At 44.4% G+C, this 18,997-nt stretch overlaps 2 protein-coding genes across 3 annotated transcripts in view; one reads left to right on the forward strand and one right to left on the reverse strand.

Annotated features, from left to right (window-relative positions):
• The window catches only part of LOC139424237 (uncharacterized), a 511,968-nt gene that overhangs the window by 120,358 nt on the left and 372,613 nt on the right, over window positions 1-18,997 (forward strand).
• LOC139424395 (neutrophil cytosol factor 4-like) overlaps window positions 9,676-18,997 on the reverse strand; it is a 31,828-nt gene continuing 22,506 nt past the window's right edge. Inside the window, exons 8-10 of one of the 2 annotated variants that reach the window (XM_071176168.1) lie at window positions 17,671-17,840; window positions 15,891-15,956; window positions 9,676-10,522 (exon numbers count right to left, since the gene is read on the reverse strand). In XM_071176168.1, coding sequence (XP_071032269.1) covers window positions 10,312-10,522; window positions 15,891-15,956; window positions 17,671-17,840 — 447 coding nt within the window. In that variant the 3' untranslated portion in view covers window positions 9,676-10,311. The remainder of the gene's footprint in view (window positions 10,523-15,890; window positions 15,957-17,670; window positions 17,841-18,997) is intronic. The other variant, XM_071176169.1, reaches the window with a different exon arrangement.

An 18,997-nucleotide genomic window follows, 5' to 3' on the forward strand; every position in this document is an offset into this window, starting at 1 on the left:
GTAGGGTGTGTGGGGAGAGAGAGAGAGAGAGGCAGGGTGTGTGGGGAGAGAGAAAGAGAGAGAGAGAGGCAGGGTGTGTGGGGAGAGAGAGAGAGAGAGAGAGAGGCAGGGTGTGTGGGGAGAGAGAAAGAGAGAGAGAGAGAGAGAGAGGCAGGGTGTGTGGGGAGAGAGAAAGAGAGAGAAAGAGAGAGAGAGAGAGAGAGAGAGGCAGGGTGTGTGGGGAGAGAGAAATTCAAGGAAACATTCATAGGCCTACATATTTTTCATAGAAAGAGAAACACACAGCTGAACAGCTGAACAGCTGTTCTCAGTACCACAAAGCAAGTGAACAACATCTTTCATTAGACACAGATCTAGGATCAGCTTCCCCTTCACCAGTCACAATATTATTAACCATTAGTGAGAAAAAATGCAGAACTGACCCAAGATCAGTGTCTAGGGGCAACTTCACTCTACACCCTACTAAGATAATGGACGTTTTTGAAACACAAAGATCTCTTCTCACTCATGGGGTGGTAATAGTGACTGTTAAGAGAAAGAGAGACAACTCTTTCCTCCCCAAAGGATTTAGTGATAGAGCACGTTTGAAAGAGGAAGGGGATCCGTTCTTACAGTATTGCAACAATGTTGATAGGGGTTTAAGGATCCTGTCTGCATCCCAAATGACACTCTATCCCTTACACAGTGCACTACTTTTGAACAGGGTCCATGGGGCCATTTGGAAATTAACCTCTGTCTCAGCGTTAACACCAAACAGTGGGAACTTGTTCTAGATGTGTGTGAGTGGGCATATCTTTTCCAGGATGTTTGGAAAGTGAAAGGGAGCCCTCTTTGAGTGTCATAGTGTTGATAGGGGTTCTAGATCTAGCTAAACAGTACCGGCATTCACCTCTGTGGCCTCCTCACCACACACGCTTGGTTGAGAGAATGCCAAGAGTGTGCAAGGCTGTCACCAAGGCAAAGGGTGGCTGTTTTGAAGAATCTCAAATATAAAACATATTTTGATTTATTTAACACTTTTTCGGTTACAACATGATCCCATGTGTGCTATTTCAGAGTTTTGATGTCTTCACTATTATTCTACAGTGTAGAAAATAGTAAAAATAAAGAAAAACCCTTGAATGAGTAGATGTGTCCAAACTTTTGACTGGTACTGAACCCACCCCTTAATACAGCTGCTTCCTTTCCACAATGTGGAGGAAAGCTAGCCTGAGGTAAACCTTCACACACACGCCACTGAGCGCCTCTCCAGTTCTCAATCCTTTCAATGGTGCCCTGCTCCAGAGAGGAAAGCAAGTCGCTGTTCCCCAGTCACGTGGTACGTCCGCTCCCTCTGGACGGCAGAACCGCAAGAAATCTACACGATTCCACGACTCCATCTCCAACTCCCACAACCATTCGGGTGTAAGCACCAAATTGTAACTCATCCCAATATGGAATTGGTCAATGCTTCATGCTTTCTCTTTGCTCGGGCTCTGTCTTAGCCAATCAGAAGAACTCCTTAAAAGGTCAGATGAAGACTGTTGTCAACAGTTTTTTTTAAATATGACTTTTTGGTATCTGTGTGTTCTGGTTCTTTCTCCTATGTTGGTCAGACCTTAACCTGACTCACTCACTCTACTGCCTTCTGGTGGTCTAGGGAGACACAGCACCAAGAGTCAGACCTCTCCCCCTCGGCCAGCCAGATAGTACCAGTCGGCCGGTCAAATGGGACCAATCGGCCGGCCAGATGGGACCAGACCTAGCTATCTGGCCTGCCGGACCTAGCTATGGACCCAGCTATCTGGCCTGCCGGACCTAGCTATGGACCCAGCTATCTGGCCTGCCGGACCTAGCTATGGACCCAGCTATCTGGCCTGCCGGACCTAGCTATGGACCCAGCTATCTGGCCTGCCGGACCTAGCTTATGGACCCAGCTTTCTGGCCTGCCGGACCTAGCTATGGACCCAGCTATCTGGCCTGCCGGACCTAGCTTATGGACCCAGCTATCTGGCCTGCCGGACCTAGCTATGGACCCAGCTATCTGGCTGGCCGGCAGACTGGACCCATCTTACTTACATCTTACTGTTGTTGCAGTATCATGCACACGTTTAAAGTGGCATTTAAATACAGTAGAAAACAAATTGACAACACAACATTCATAACAATTATATACCAATAAAAGGAGACTAGCCGGCTGGCCTTACTGGGTCGATAGGAACATTAGCCTGAGCTGTTTAGGAGGGATATCACACCTGGCACAATTGATTGTCTATTTCTGTTTTTCATGCCAGGAGGTGCCCTATACCTGCACCCAGAGGCGAGTAGTTCAAAGTCTGGGTACAGGGGGTGGCTTGGGACTAAAATAATTTTGGAGCCTTGCCCTGACCTTAAAGATCTCATCCAAGTCTGTCTGTTGACGCCAAGTACCTTGCTTGCAGTGTTGATAATCCTTCTCAGCATATTTGTCTGTCTGACAGTGGCATTGCCAAACCAACAAATAACACAAAAAGTTAAAATACTCTCAATGGAAGATTTGTAAAACAGAGTCAGCGCAGTACAGTCAACATTAAAAGGTCCCAGCTTTTTGAGAAAGTATGGTCTCTGTTGACTCTTTTTGTAGATCAGGTCTGTACATTTACTCCATAGCTCCCCCAAATATTTATATATTCTAAATTCCATTCCTCTACTTTCGATGTGTGTGTATTGTTGTGAAATTATTAGATATTACTTGTTAGATATTACTGCACTGTTGGAGCTAGAAACACAAGCATTTCGCTACAGCCACAACAACATCTGATAAACGTGTAATAACGAATAACATTGGATTTGATTTGTCCAAGAGGACACACAGATATTTGTATTCGACTGCAATCTCTTCGTTCTGACATCTGATAGGTTGGTGTTGTTCGCTTCCTGAAGTCTATGCACATCTCTTTGGTTTTGTTGGTATTGAAGACCGAGTGTGATTGGCCACACCACTCTACAACGTCATTTAGGACCGGGCCATGATGTTCCTCGTCATCATGCAACAGGCTGTTCAAGGCAGTGTCATCAGCGAACTTAACGAGGTGTTTGTCAGGATGGGAACTAGTACAACTAGTAGTGTACAAAATGTACAGGGGTGGGGACAAAACACATCCCTGTGGGGAGCCTGTGTTGGTGGTGCGTATGTCGGACACGTGGGGACCTACTTTGACCCGCTGTGACCTCTGGCTCAGGAAGTCCAACAGCCACAAAACCAGCCCACCATCTAAGAAGTCTCTTACGAGTCTCTGTGCCAGAATGTAAGGCTGGATTGTGTTTTAGGCAGAAGAAAAGTCAATAGACAGGATTTGGCGCCCTCTGGAGGTCTATAGACCATGTTGAAGAGAGTAAGAAGGGCATCATCAATTCCTCTGCTGGGCTGATAGGCAAACAAACGGGTCGAGGAGTCGTTCAACAGAGAGGCGATTGGATGCTTTAGAAATGAGTACAATTATTGAGTTTTCCCACAATACTGGAACGTTTTGCTGGTTGAGCGACGATTGGAAAATGTCTGTAAAAACACCAGCTAATTGTTCAGCACAGTGCTTCAACATATGCCCACTCATTTTGTCTGGGCCTGGGCTTTAGTATGCATTACATCCCCTGAACAACATCAAAACATGCCCACTCATTTTGTCTGGGCTTTTTTGTGCATTACATCCCCTGAACAACATCAAAACATGCCCACTCATTTTGTCTGGGCTTTTGTGTGCATTACATCCCCTGAACAACATCAAAACATCCGCCTGTTTAAAAACAAACTCTCTCAAACATTTGTAATGATGCTTCCATTTGTTTTACCTCTGACACATAGTCGTCTGATTCAAATCTTGGGAAGAAAACATTCAGTTCATTAGCCATGTTCTGGCCCTCATGTCTCCTCTCCACCCTTTGTTTGTACGCCTCCTTGTCCACCAGTATCTGTGTTTGTATCTCACCTTGTACATCTCTTAAAGCCTGTTTAACACTGCCTTCTTTACATTAAGTAGTGATTTTAGATGTTTTGATGCCCAAGGCTTATTGTTAGGGAAGATTGTACAGGTTTTAATAGGCACGACTGACAACACAGAAGTTGACATAGTCTGAAAGCTGGTATTGTCCCATAGCACAAATGTAGTCTTATTTTTCCTAGTGTGAAATGTCACATACTGGTGGTACATGCGCAGGACCTTGTTTAAAGTGCAGTAGTTAAAACCCCCTAGTAATATGGCAATAAGGCAGCAGGCCGGACCTAGCTATCTGGCAAGCGATGACACAGGGCTAGGCACAGTATGTTGGTGCACATGGAAGTCAGTGATTTATGTTGACTATATAGTAGGTTAATGAGACAATACAAATGTGATGTGACTAAAATTAAAGGGCATTTAGTTGAATAAAATGGCCCACTGTTTTCATCAAAATTATTCAAAATGAAAAAAAATATATATAAAATATATATAAACATATATAAAATAAAATATATATTTTATAGTATTCTGAATTGTTGGGAAGGAACTGTAAGTAAGCATTCACTGTTAGTCTACACCTGTTCAGGAAGCATGTGTATATTAACATTTATTTGAAATCTATTTGGTTTAGAAATAAATTAGCATGATTCAGCGTGTGTACTTTACTGTATTTATACTTGGGATATCACTTTTCAAGGACATATTTGTACTATACAATCTTTGGCGCGACTTAGTACCATATATGGACATACGGCCATAAAATGTTAGGCCACACCCAGAAGCCCATTTCAAGATGGCTGCAACTCACAGTCCGTTAGTGTGGAGAAGCTAAAACTACATACATCTTGAACAACGTTGGTGAAAATTGGATCATGGACTTCCTGTTCGATCGGGTCATACGGGTGAGGGTGGGGTCAGAATTGTCAATCTGGTTTGAAGTGGACAATTGGGCAGAAAGTGGTAGAAAATGGACTGGGGGAGAGAGAGACCAGGCTGGCAATTGCGTCGGGGAACGTTCCTCTGTTGCTGTTTTCCGAAACCAAGTGTAGATGTAGATATGAATCAGGGTAGGAGAGAATGGTGTGAGGACGTGAGACGGGGTGTGGAGAAATACATGTAGATAAATCATTTAGATGGTTAAATAAATCATACAGATGGTTAAATGGATCCAGTCAGTGGTAGGGTGGGGCAGGGGTGTATATCCCAGATTTCAAAGTTAGAGTATGTAAGAGGTTTGCTGATTGCACGTCAGTGTATGTGGCTGAGTTGATGGCCATGATAATAGGTTTGAGATGGGTGGAGGAGGTGAAACCACTCAGAGTGGTGGTCTGCTCTGATTGGGCTGCAGCGTTGAGTAGTGTGAAGACGGACAGGTCGGATAGGGGAGACTGGTTTGTGGAGATGATGGTGCTGTTAATGGGATTGGAATGGTGGTAAGCTTTTGCTGGGTTCCCTCTGGGTAATGAGAAGGCCAATGTGGTGGCTATGAGTGCTGTGAGGAGAGAGGGGGTAGATATTCAGGTCCCGCTGGGCCGCAGGGAAGTCAAGTCATCGATCCGGGAAAAAGGGCTCCATCTTTGGCAAAGGCAGTGGTATGGTAGTAGTAAGGGAGGCCATTTTGTCACGTGTACAGGTCAGTTAAGGAAGAGGTGGGGAGTATGGGATGGTAGTAGTAAGGAGAGGCCATTTTGTCACATGTACGGGTCAGTTAAGGAAGAGGTGGGGAGTATGGGATGGTAGTAGTAAGGGAGGCCATTTTGTCACGTGTACGGGTCAGTTAAGGAAGAGGTGGGGAGTATGGGATGTAGGACAGGTGAAGTTGTGCGGAGTAGACGGTTTGGACACAAAATATATATCCAACTTTTACCACGTTGTGGATGATAGGGAGACATGAAGCAGGTCTGTGTGATGAGTGTTTAGTGATAGGGAGACATGAAGCAGGTCTGTGTGATGAGTGTTTAGTGATAGGGAGACATGAAGCAGGTCTGTGTGATGAGTGTTTAGTGATAGGGAGACATGAAGCAGGTCTGTGTGATGAGTGTTTAGTGATAGGGAGACACGGAGCAGGTCTGTGTGATGCGTGTTTAGTGATAGGGAGACACGAAGCAGGTCTGTGTGATGCGTGTTTAGTGATAGGGAGACACGAAGCAGGTCTGTGTGATGAGTGTTTAGTGATAGGGAGACACGAAGCAGGTCTGTGTGATGAGTGTTTAGTGATAGGGAGACATGAAGCAGGTCTGTGTGATGAGTGTTTAGTGATAGGGAGACATGAAGCAGGTCTGTGTGATGAGTGTTTAGTGATAGGGAGACATGAAGCAGGTCTGTGTGATGAGTGTTTAGTGATAGGGAGACATGAAGCAGGTCTGTGTGATGAGTGTTTAGTGATAGGGAGACATGAAGCAGGTCTGTGTGATAAGTGTTTAGTGATAGGGAGACATGGAGCAGGTCTGTGTGATGAGTGTTTAGTGATAGGGAGACATGAAGCAGGTCTGTGTGATGAGTGTTTAGTGATAGGGAGACATGAAGCAGGTCTGTGTGATAAGTGTTTAGTGATAGGGAGACATGGAGCAGGTCTGTGTGATGAGTGTTTAGTGATAGGGAGACATGAAGCAGGTCTGTGTGATGAGTGTTTAGTGATAGGGAGACATGAAGCAGGTCTGTGTGATGAGTGTTTAGTGATAGGGAGACATGAAGCAGGTCTGTGTGATGAGTGTTTAGTGATAGGGAGACATGAAGCAGGTCTGTGTGATGAGTGTTTAGTGATAGGGAGACATGAAGCAGGTCTGTGTGATGAGTGTTTAGTGATAGGGAGACATGAAGCAGGTCTGTGTGATGAGTGTTTAGTGATAGGGAGACATGAAGCAGGTCTGTGTGATGAGTGTTTAGTGATAGGGAGACATGAAGCAGGTCTGTGTGATGAGTGTTTACTGATAGGGAGACATGAAGCAGGTCTGTGTGATGAGTGTTTAGTGATAGGGAGACATGAAGCAGGTCTGTGTGATGAGTGTTTAGTGATAGGGAGACATGGAGCAGGTCTGTGTGATGAGTGTTTAGTGATAGGGAGACATGAAGCAGGTCTGTGTGATGAGTGTTTAGTAATAGGGAGACATGAAGCAGGTCTGTGTGATGAGTGTTTAGTGATAGGGAGACATGAAGCAGGTCTGTGTGATGAGTGTTTAGTGATAGGGAGACATGAAGCAGGTCTGTGTGATGAGTGTTTAGTGATAGGGAGACATGAAGCAGGTCTGTGTGATGAGTGTTTAGTGATAGGGAGACATGAAGCAGGTCTGTGTGATGAGTGTTTAGTGATAGGGAGACATGAAGCAGGTCTGTGTGATGAGTGTTTAGTGATAGGGAGACATGGAGCAGGTCTGTGTGATGAGTGTTTAGTGATAGGGAGACATGAAGCAGGTCTGTGTGATGAGTGTTTAGTGATAGGGAGACATGGAGCAGGTCTGTGTGATGAGTGTTTAGTGATGATAGGGAGACATGAAGCAGGTCTGTGTGATGAGTGTTTAGTGATAGGGAGACATGGAGCAGGTCTGTGTGATGAGTGTTTAGTGATAGGGAGACATGAAGCAGGTCTGTGTGATGAGTGTTTAGTGATGATAGGGAGACATGAAGCAGGTCTGTGTGATGAGTGTTTAGTGATAGGGAGACATGGAGCAGGTCTGTGTGATGAGTGTTTAGTGATAGGGAGACATGAAGCAGGTCTGTGTGATGAGTGTTTAGTGATAGGGAGACATGAAGCAGGTCTGTGTGATGAGTGTTTAGTGATAGGGAGACATGAAGCAGGTCTGTGTGATGAGTGTTTAGTGATAGGGAGACATGAAGCAGGTCTGTGTGATGAGTGTTAAGTGATAGGGAGACATGAAGCAGGTCTGTGTGATGAGTGTTTAGTGATAGGGAGACATGAAGCAGGTCTGTGTGATGAGTGTTTAGTGATAGGGAGACATGAAGCAGGTCTGTGTGATGAGTGTTTAGTGATAGGGAGACATGAAGCAGGTCTGTGTGATGAGTGTTTAGTGATAGGGAGACATGAAGCAGGTCTGTGTGATGAGTGTTTAGTGATGATAGGGAGACATGAAGCAGGTCTGTGTGATGAGTTTTTAGTGATGATAGGGAGACATGAAGCAGGTCTGTGTGATGAGTGTTTAGTGGAGGAGACGTTGAAGCAGGTCTGTGTGATGAGTGTTTAGTGGAGGAGACGTTGAAGCAGGTCTGTGTGATGAGTGTTTAGTGGAGGAGACGTTGAAGCAGGTCTGTGTGATGAGTGTTTAGTGATAGGGAGACATGGAGCAGGTCTGTGTGATGAGTGTTTAGTGATAGGGAGACATGAAGCAGGTCTGTGTGATGAGTGTTTAGTGGAGGAGACGTTGAAGTATGTGTCGATACTTGTTAACTGTGTTTGTATTTATTATGGACCTCCAGTAGCTGCTGCCAAGGCAACGGCTACTCTTTCTATGATGTAGATAGGGAGAGATTGTGTGAAAGTGTTAGAGGCTGGATGGGGTTGGGGTGGTGTAGTGGGGAGGGAGGGATGTCTAGGACTCTAGAGGGTTAGAGAGGCTGGATGGGGTTGGGGTGGTGTAGTGGGGGGAGGAAGTGATGTCTAGGACTCTAGAGGGTTAGAGAGGCTGGATGGGGTTGGGGTGGTGTAGTGGGGGGAGGAAGTGATGTCTAGGACTCTAGAGGGTTAGAGAGGCTGGATGGGGTTGGGGTGGTGTAGTGGGGGGAGGAAGTGATGTCTAGGACTCTAGAGGGTTAGAGAGGCTGGATGGGGTTGGGGTGGTGTAGTGGGGGGAGGAAGTGATGTCTAGGACTCTAGAAGGTTAGAGAGGCTGGATGGGGTTGAGGTTTGGCTGGTTTAGTGGGGGAGGAAAGAGGAGGGAAGTGGTGTCTAGGACTTTATTTCACTTTCTTAGAGGGACAGAACTAATAAAGATAATTTAATGTACAGTGCATTCGGAAAGTGATCAATGGAAACAGGATGCCTCCTGAGCTCAATTTCAAGTCTCATAGCAAAGGCTCCGAATACTGTTTTTTATTTGTCCATTTTAACGTAACAAAATGTGGTCAAAGGGTCTGAATACTTATGTAAATAAGGTATTTCTAAAAACCTGTTTTTGCTTTGTCATTGTGGTGTATTGTGTGTAGATTAATGAGGATGTTTTTTATTGGTCCATTTTAACGAAACAAAATGCGGTCAAAGGTCAAAGGGTCTGAATACTTTCCGAAGGCACTGTGTCATTATGTGCAGCCAGTTCTACCCCTGTTCAGACCCAAACCACCTGTAGGCCCACAGCTGGACAGGACTCAAACATAGCAGCTGTTTCAGCTCTACTTCACCACCTCTGTGCTGGGGACAGAAGTCTCCAATAGCAACAAGTATTGTTGACAAGAAGCAGCCTGAGGGGAAGGAGATGCCCTGGAAACATGTCACCGTGGCAACATGCTCTCCTACATTTCCCTGGTCATGTACATAGGCCAGACCTACCTATCTGTCTGGCCGGATAGTACCAGTCGGCCGGCCAGAGAGCTAGGTCCGGCATACCTTACTCTGTCCCAAATGGCACCCTAATCACTTCGGGTGCCATTTTAAAGTAGTGCTTTATATAGGGGAAAGGGTGTGATTTAGGATGCAACCTCTAGATGTCACCCAGACCACACACTGACGTTTACTGTTCCTCTCTCTCATCAGAACACATTCAGCAAACACAGATAACACACAGGAGCGCGTGTTCTCACACACACACATATATTTCAATAGTGTATTTTTTACTGACAGAAAACACAATGGGAGCATAGCTAAGCATTACTACGACCACAACAGAATATATGGAGAAACAGAACACGCGTTTCTAAAACGTTATTAAATGTCCTTATATTAACATTTACTCAACAGTACAGGTGAAATGTTACACGTTTAAAACCACCAAACACAGACATACTAATGAATGTGACTAAGGTGTCTTCCCTAATGGCACCCTGTTCCCTATATAGTGCACTAATTTTGACCGGGGCTCATAGGAGTCTGGTGAAAAGTAGTGCACTATGTAGGGCCTAGTGTGCCTTTTAGGTTGCATTCACATTGCTCAATCAGACTAACTTCTGTAATGTGTTACAATCCAGCGTCTGTCCCCTTAATTAAAGTCTGTCACCCTGTCACTGGGTCTCAGTCCAGACTACTACATGCAGGTTTGCAGTGGATTACGGATGCAAGCTGGCGAGACTCACACGCACAAGGGCACGGACAGACAGGTGCACCTACAAGCGTGCATACACACACTGAAGCAAACACAAAATGGCCTCTCTTCAGCGAGTACAGAAACATGTGAAAACCTCCATCTCCCTGTCTTTATATCTCAGTATTATACACAGACAGGTCAGAGGCTGCGGTAACATGCAGTTCCCACGGAAACTGATTGACAGGTCTCTTGACCTTTGACCTTTGACCCCGCCCATCGGCCACCATCAGCGCCACGTCCCCGTCGTCAAGGAGACGCACCAGGTCACCCTCGGGGTCACGGTAGTTCAGGGCGATGTTGCCATCCACCTTGAACACATCTCTGAGAAAGAGCGAACGAGAGAGCGAGATGACAGGGAGAGATGGAGAAAGGTGGAGGGCGGAGTAGAGGGGGAGGAGAGAGGGAAAGGGAGGGGTGGAGAGAGGTGTGGGAAAGAGGGAGAGATGGCGGTGTAGGGGGAGAGAAGAGAGGGAAAGGGAGGGGTGGGGGGAGAGGAGAGGAGAGAGGGAAAGGGAGGGTTGGAGAGAGAGGTGTGGGAAAGAGGGAGAGATGGCGGTGTAGGGGAAGAGCGAGAGAGAGAAAGGGGGAAATAGAAGAAGACAGACAGAAAGGTAGAGAGAGATTATTATTAGTATGACTGTATCTTTATTTAACCATTACAAGTCAATTGAGAATTACAACAGTAAACAGGACCACACACAATCCCACTAAAATCACATAACACACACAATACAGAGGAAAGGTCCAAATTCATCAAATATACAACAACAAGAAATATTCTCAGTGGGTTTAGAGCAGAAAAGTTCAAGGCAACACAGCAGACTGAATGATCAGCAGCTACACTGATCAGATAGCAGCTCAGTTCATGTTGCTGAAGGACTGTGGTGGGATGAATAAATCAAGTCTGAGGGTCTTCTGCAGCTCAGTTCATGTTGCTGAAGGACTGTGGTGGGATGAATGAATCAAGCCTGAGGGTCTTCTGCAGCTCAGTTCATGTTGCTGAAGGACTGTGGTGGGATGAATAAATCAAGTCTGAGGGTCTTCTGCAGCTCAGTTCATGTTGCTGAAGGACTGTGGTGGGGTGAATAAATCAAGCCTGAGGGTCTTCTGCAGCTCAGTTCATGTTGCTGAAGGACTGTGGTGGGATGAATAAATCAAGCCTGAGGGTCTTCTGCAGCTCAGTTCATGTTGCTGAAGGACTGTGGTGGGGTGAATAAATCAAGTCTGAGGGTCTTCTGCAGTTCAGTCCAGTCGTTGGCGGCGGAAAACTAGAATGAACGACAGCCAAAGGAAGTGTGGGCTTTGGGAACGACCAGTGTGATACATCTACCAGGGGTTGCTACTGGTAGTGGAGATGTTGAGGAGTGAGCCGAGGTAGAGGGGAGACTTGCCTACGAGGGACTTGGGACCAGTGAGTCTGGTGTCATGTTTGTAACGCGGCCAGTTGACCCGGGTGTAAAGGTCACAGTGATGAGTGTTGAAGGGGGACCTGGTAACAAAGCGGATGGCAGTGTGGTAAATGATGTCTAGTTTGTCAAGGGAGGTTTTTAGGGCAAGCCTATAACTAAATCACCATAGTCCAGGATTGTCAGGATGGTCATTTTTATAAGGGTGTGCTTGGCAGAGGGGGTGAACGATGTTTCGTTGTGGTACAGGAAACCAACTGTGGATGTAACTTTAGCCTGAAGGTGGGTGATGTGGGTACAGAATGAGAGCGATCAGTCCAGACAAGACACCAACGTACTTCTAGCTAGGTGTCTTCCTCCTCTAACCCCGACCCATTCAGGGTGACAGTGATAGGAGGACGTAGATACATGGTAGAGTCCTGCTGTTATTACGAGTACAGAAACAACTACTCACACCCATCAGACCTATAACAGGTGAAGTACTCTCACGAGGTCTTCACCCGAACAAGCATTTGTTTTGGCACAGAGATAGCGCTGAGATAACAAATATAACTCTTTGTTTGTCTGATATGCTTTAATGGCTGTCCTGTCAATCTCCTTTCTGTGGTCTCTCTCTCTCTCCTCTGTCTTTCACTCTCTCTTTCTCTCCACTCTTTGTCTCTGTGTCCCTACTGTCTCTTTCTTTCTCCTCTCTTCATTCCTCTCTGTTTTGTGAACAGGCTAAAGTACATTAACACAAGATAACTAGCAGCCATAGACCCAAAGCAGAATAGGATTATCAACACACACACACACACACACACACACACACACACACACACACACACACACACACACACACACACACACACACACACACACACACACACACACACACACACACACACACACACACACACACACACACACACACACACACACACACACACACACACACACAGCAAATATTAATAACCAACCAACACAACCAGAAGATTAACTGATTTCTGAATGATTTGAAATGGAGAGAAAAATAATGTTGGTGGCAGTGGCCCCAAATGAACAGATGAATAAATAGAGGGAGAGAAAATACCATTATGAGAATAAAAAAGTTATTGGGAGAGTGTGTCTGGTTATTGGGAGAGCGTGTCTGGTTATTGGGAGAGCGTGTCTGGATATTGGGAGAGCGTGTCTGGATATTGGGAGAGCGTGTCTGGTTATTGGGAGAGCGTGTCTGGTTATTGGGAGAGCGTGTCTGGTTATTGGGAGAGCGGGTCGGGTTATTGGGAGAGCGCGTCGGGTTATTGGGAGAGCGTGTCTGGATATTGGGAGAGCGTGTCTGGTTATTGGGAGAGCGTGTCTGGTTATTGGGAGAGCGCGTCGGGTTATTGGGAGAGCGCGTCGGGTTATTGGGAGAGCGTGTCTGGTTATTGGGAGAGCGTGTCTGGATATTGGGAGAGCGTGTCTGGTTATTGGGAGAGCGTGTCTGGTTATTGGGAGAGCGGGAGAGCGTGTCTGGTTATTGGGAGAGCGTGTCTGGATATTGGGAGAGCGTGTCTGGATATTGGGAGAGCGTGTCTGGTTATTGGGAGAGCGTGTCTGGTTATTGGGAGAGCGTGTCTGGTTATTGGGAGAGCGTGTCTGGATATTGGGAGAGCGTGTCTGGATATTGGGAGAGAGTGTCTGGATATTGGGAGAGCGTGTCTGGTTATTGGGAGAGCGTGTCTGGATATTGGGAGAACCTGTCTGGTTATTGGGAGAGCGTGTCTGGTTATTGGGAGAGCGTGTCTGGTTATTGGGAGAGCGTGTCTGGATATTGGGAGAGCGTGTCTGGATATTGGGAGAGTGTGTCTGGATATTGGGAGAGCGTGTCTGGATATTGGGAGAGCGTGTCTGGATATTGGGAGAGCGGGAGAGCGTGGGAGAGCGTGTCTGGATATTGGGAGAGCGTGGGAGAGCGTGTCTGGATATTGGGAGAGCGTGTCTGGATATTGGGAGAGCGTGTCTGGTTATTGGGAGAGCGTGTCTGGTTATTGGGAGAGCGTGTCTGGATATTGGGAGAGCGTGTCTGGATATTGGGAGAGCGTGTCTGGTTATTGGGAGAGCGTGTCTGGATATTGGGAGAGCGTGTCTGGTTATTGGGAGAGCGTGTCTGGTTATTGGGAGAGCGTGTCTGGATATTGGGAGAGCGTGTCTGGATATTGGGAGAGCGTGTCTGGATATTAGGAGAGCGTGTCTGGTTATTGGGAGAGCCTGTCTGGTTATTGGGAGAGCGTGTCTGGTTATTGGGAGAGCGTGAGGTGAGAAGAGTGGAACTAATTTTAAAATGCACAGAGGTGATTTGTGGCTCTGCTTATGCATTGTGGGTAGATTTCTAGGCCCCGGGGCATTGGTGAATGTTTAATGAAAGTGTTTGTGTGTGTGTGTGTGTGTGTGTGTGTGTGTGTGTGTGTGTGTGTGTGCATGCCTTTAATGAAATTCAATGTATTCTTGTTTTGCTTTTACAGTTGAGGTGAGTTTTATCTCGTTGACAAGATAATAATGAGAGATGATAAACTGGGCCACTAGATGTGCGGAACTGACTATATGAGTCATGGTTATAGTGTGTACTGTGGTAGTGTTGTAGTCTGTACTGTGGTAGTGTTATAGTGTGTACTGTGGTAGTGTTATAGTCTGTACTGTGGTAGTGTTATAGTGTGTTCTGTGGTAGTGTTATAGTGTGTACTGTGGTAGTGTTATAGTGTGTACTGTGGTAGTGTTATAGTCTGTACTGTGGTAGTGTTATAGTGTGTACTGTGGTAGTGTTATAGTCTGTACTGTGGTAGTGTTATAGTGTGTACTGTGGTAGTGTTATAGTGTTATAGTGTGTACTGTGGTAGTGTTATAGTGTGTACTGTGGTAGTGTTATAGTCTGCACTGTGGTAGTGTTATAGTGTGTACTGTGGTAGTGTTATAGTGTGTACTGTGGTAGTGTTATAGTGTGTACTGTGGTAGTGTTATAGTGTGTACTGTGGTAGTGTTATAGTGTGTACTGTGGTAGTGTTATAGTGTGTACTGTGGTAGTGTTATAGTGTGTACTGTGGTAGTGTTATAGTCTGTACTGTGGTAGTGTTATAGTGTGCACTGTGGTAGTGTTATAGTGTGTACTGTGGTAGTGTTATAGTGTGTACTGTGGTAGTGTTATAGTGTGTACTGTGGTAGTGTTATAGTGTGTTCTGTGGTAGTGTTATAGTGTGTTCTGTGGTAGTGTTATAGTGTGTAGAGTGGTAGTGTTATAGTGTGTAGAGTGGTAGTGTTATAGTGTGTACTGTGGTAGTGTTATAGTGTGTACTGTGGTAATGTAATAGTGTGTACTGTGGTAGTGTTATAGTGTGTACTGTGGTAGTGTTATAGTGTGTACTGTGGTAGTGTTATAGTGTGTACTGTGGACAATAAAGCACATCCTTATTGACCTGGGGAAATTTCAATGGAGAGGAGAATATCAGATATGTAGTGAAGAGTAGAATATCAGATATGTAGTGAAGAGGAGGATATCAGATATGTAGTGAAGAGGAGGATATCAGATATGTAGTGAAGAGGAGGATATCAGATATGTAGTGAAGAGTAGAATATCAGATATGTAGTGAAGAGGAGAATATCAGATATGTAGTGAAGAGGAGGATATCAGATATGTAGTGAAGAGGAGGATATCAGATATGTAGTGAAGAGGAGAATATCAGATATGTAGTGAAGAGTAGAATATCAGATATGTAGTGAAGAGGAGGATATCAGATATGTAGTGAAGAGGAGAATATCAGATATGTAGTGAAGAGGAGGATATCAGATATGTAGTGAAGAGGAGAATATCAGATATGTAGTGAAGAGTAGAATATCAGATATGTAGTGAAGAGGAGAATATCAGATATGTAGTGAAGAGTAGAATATCAGATATGTAGTGAAGAGGAGAATATCAGATATGTAGTGAAGAGGAGGATATCAGATATGTAGTGAAGAGGAGAATATCAGATATGTAGTGAAGAGTAGAATATCAGATATGTAGTGAAGAGGAGAATATCAGATATGTAGTGAAGAGGAGAATATCAGATATGTAGTGAAGAGTAGGATATCAGATATGTAGTGAAGAGGAGGATATCAGATATGTAGTGAAGAGTAGAATATCAGATATGTAGTGAAGAGGAGAATATCAGATATGTAGTGAAGAGGAGGATATCAGATATGTAGTGAAGAGGAGAATATCAGATGAGTAACCGATATGTAGAGAAGAGTGGAGTTGATTCAGCAGTGGGATGTGTCTGGTATCTTACCTCATGCGTGCCAATAGTTCTTTGTATGATGGCTGGGTGGAGATATCTTCTTCAACACACACATCCCTGTCACATACAGTCACACCAATACATTATTAACTGGGATACATACAGTCACTCCAATGCATTATTACCTGGTATACATACAGTCACTCTCCAATACATTATTACCTGGGATACATACAGTCACTCCAATGCATTATTACCTGGGATACATACAGTCACTCCAATACATTATTACCTGGTATAAATACAGTCACTCCAATACATTATTAACTGGAATACATACAGTCACACCAATACATTATTACCTGGTATAAATACAGTCACTCCAATACATTATTAACTGGGATACATACAGTCACACCAATACATTATTAACTGGGATACATACAGTCACTCCAATACATTATTAACTGGGATACATACAGTCACTCCAATACATTATTAACTGGGATACATACAGTCACTCCAATAAATTATTAACTGGGATACATACAGTCACTCCAATACATTATTAACTGGAATACATAAAGTCACTCCAATACATTATTACATGGGATACATACAGTCACTCCAATACATTATTACCTGGGATACATAAAGTCACTCCAATACATTATTAACTGGGATACATAAAGTCACTCCAATACATTATTACATGGGATACATACAGTCACTCCAATACATTATTACCTGGGATACATAAAGTCACTCCAATACATTATTAACTGGGATACATACAGTCACTCCAATACATTATTATCTGGGATACATACAGTCACTCCAATACATTATTAACTGGGATAAATACAGTGACAACAATACATTATTAACTAGGATACATACAGTCACTCCAATACATTATTAACTGGGATACATACGGTCACTCCAATACATGATTAACTGGGAAACATAAAGTCACTCCAATACATTATTAACTGGGATACATACAGTCACTCCAATACATTATTAACTGGGATACATACAGTCACTCCAATACATTATTACCTGGGATACATAAAGTCACTCCAATACATTATTAACTGGGATACATAAAGTCACTCCAATACATTATTACATGGGATACATACAGTCACTCCAATACATTATTACCTGGGATACATAAAGTCACTCCAATACATTATTAACTGGGATACATACAGTCACTCCAATACATTATTATCTGGGATACATACAGTCACTCCAATACATTATTAACTGGGATAAATACAGTGACAACAATACATTATTAACTAGGATACATACAGTCACTCCAATACATTATTAACTGGGATACATACGGTCACTCCAATACATGATTAACTGGGAAACATAAAGTCACTCCAATACATTATTAACTGGGATACATACAGTCACTCCAATACATTATTAACTGGGATACATACAGTCACTCCAATACATTATTAACTGGGATACATACAGTCACTCCAATACATTATTAACTGGGATAAATACAGTGACAACAATACATTATTAACTAGGATACATACAGTCACACCAATACATTAATAACTGGGATACATAAAGTCACTCCAATACATTATTAACTGGGATACATACAGTCACTCCAATACATTATTAACTGGGATACATACAGTCACTCCAATACATTATTAACTGGGATACATACAGTGACAACAATACATTATTAACTAGGATACATACAGTCACTCCAATACATTATTAACTGGGATACATACAGTCACTCCAATACATTATTAACTGGGATACATAAATACATTATTAACTGGGATACCTGGTGTCGACGCCCTGGGGTGTGAGCAGGTAGCAGCGCAGGCAGCTGTAAGACCCCGCCCCTTTACCTGAAGCGCCACCGCTCTCGCCATCAGAGTCACTCTCTGGGAGGGGCTTAATGATCTTCACAAAGGATTCTGGGAAGATACCTGTTCGATTGCTCACCGTGCCCTGAGAGAGAGAGGAAGTGAGAGAGAGGAAGTGAGAGAGAGAGAGAGAGAGAGAGAGAGAGAGAGAGAGAGAGAGAGAGAGAGAGAGAGAGAGAGAGAGAGAGAGAGAGAGGGAGAGGGAGAGAGAGGTGGATTAATAGAGAGAGGTGGATTAATAGAGAGAGGCGGATTAATAGAGAGGTGGATTAATAGAGAGGTGGATTAATAGAGAGAGGTGGATTAATAGAGAGAGGTGGATTAATAGAGAGAGGTGGATTAATAGAGAGAGGTGGATTAATAGAGAGAGGAGGATTAATAGAGAGGAGGATTAATAGAGAGAGGAGGATTAATAGAGGGGTGGATTAATAGAGAGGTGGATTAATAGAGGGGTGGATTAATAGAGAGAGGCGGATTAATAGAGGGGTGGATTAATAGAGAGAGGAGGGTTAGAGAGAGGTGGATTAGTAGAGAGAGGTGGATTAATAGAGAGGTGGATTAATAGAGAGAGGTGGATTAATAGAGAGAGGTGGATTAATAGAGAGAGGTGGATTAATAGAGAGAGGTGGATTAATAGAGAGGTGGATTAATAGAGGGGTGGATTAATAGAGAGAGGCGGATTAATAGAGGGGTGGATTAATAGAGAGAGGAGGGTTAATAGAGAGAGGTGGATTAATAGAGAGGTGGATTAATAGAGAGGGGTGGATTAATAGAGAGGTGGATTAATAGAGAGAGGAGGATTAATAGAGAGAGGAGGATTAATAGAGAGAGGGCTGTAAAGTGTGAGTGTGTTTAGAAGCAGTTTTACATAGGCTCATTATCATGACCTGGCGAATATCTCAGAAGTACTCAAGACACACATACAGAGATGGCCCATATGTGTGTGAGGCATTTTGAGTAAGGCTTGACCCCTCCTGACCCCTCTCTCCATCCTTCTCTTCACTTTACTCATCCCTCTCTCTCTGCATCATCTCTCTCTCTCTCTCTCTCTCTCATCATCCCCCTCTCTCCCTCTCTCTCCTCTACCCCCACTCTCTCTCCTCCCCCCCTCCTCTCTCTCTCCTCTTTCCCCTATCTCGCTCTCTCTCTCCTCTTCCCCTCTCTCTCTCTCTCCTCTTCCCCCTTTCTCCTCTTCCCTTCTCTCTCTCCTCTTCCCCCTCTCTCCTCTTCCCCTCTCTCTCT

Source organism: Oncorhynchus clarkii, chromosome 13 (assembly GCF_045791955.1).
Source record: "Oncorhynchus clarkii lewisi isolate Uvic-CL-2024 chromosome 13, UVic_Ocla_1.0, whole genome shotgun sequence".
NCBI classification, from domain to species: domain Eukaryota; kingdom Metazoa; phylum Chordata; class Actinopteri; order Salmoniformes; family Salmonidae; genus Oncorhynchus; species Oncorhynchus clarkii.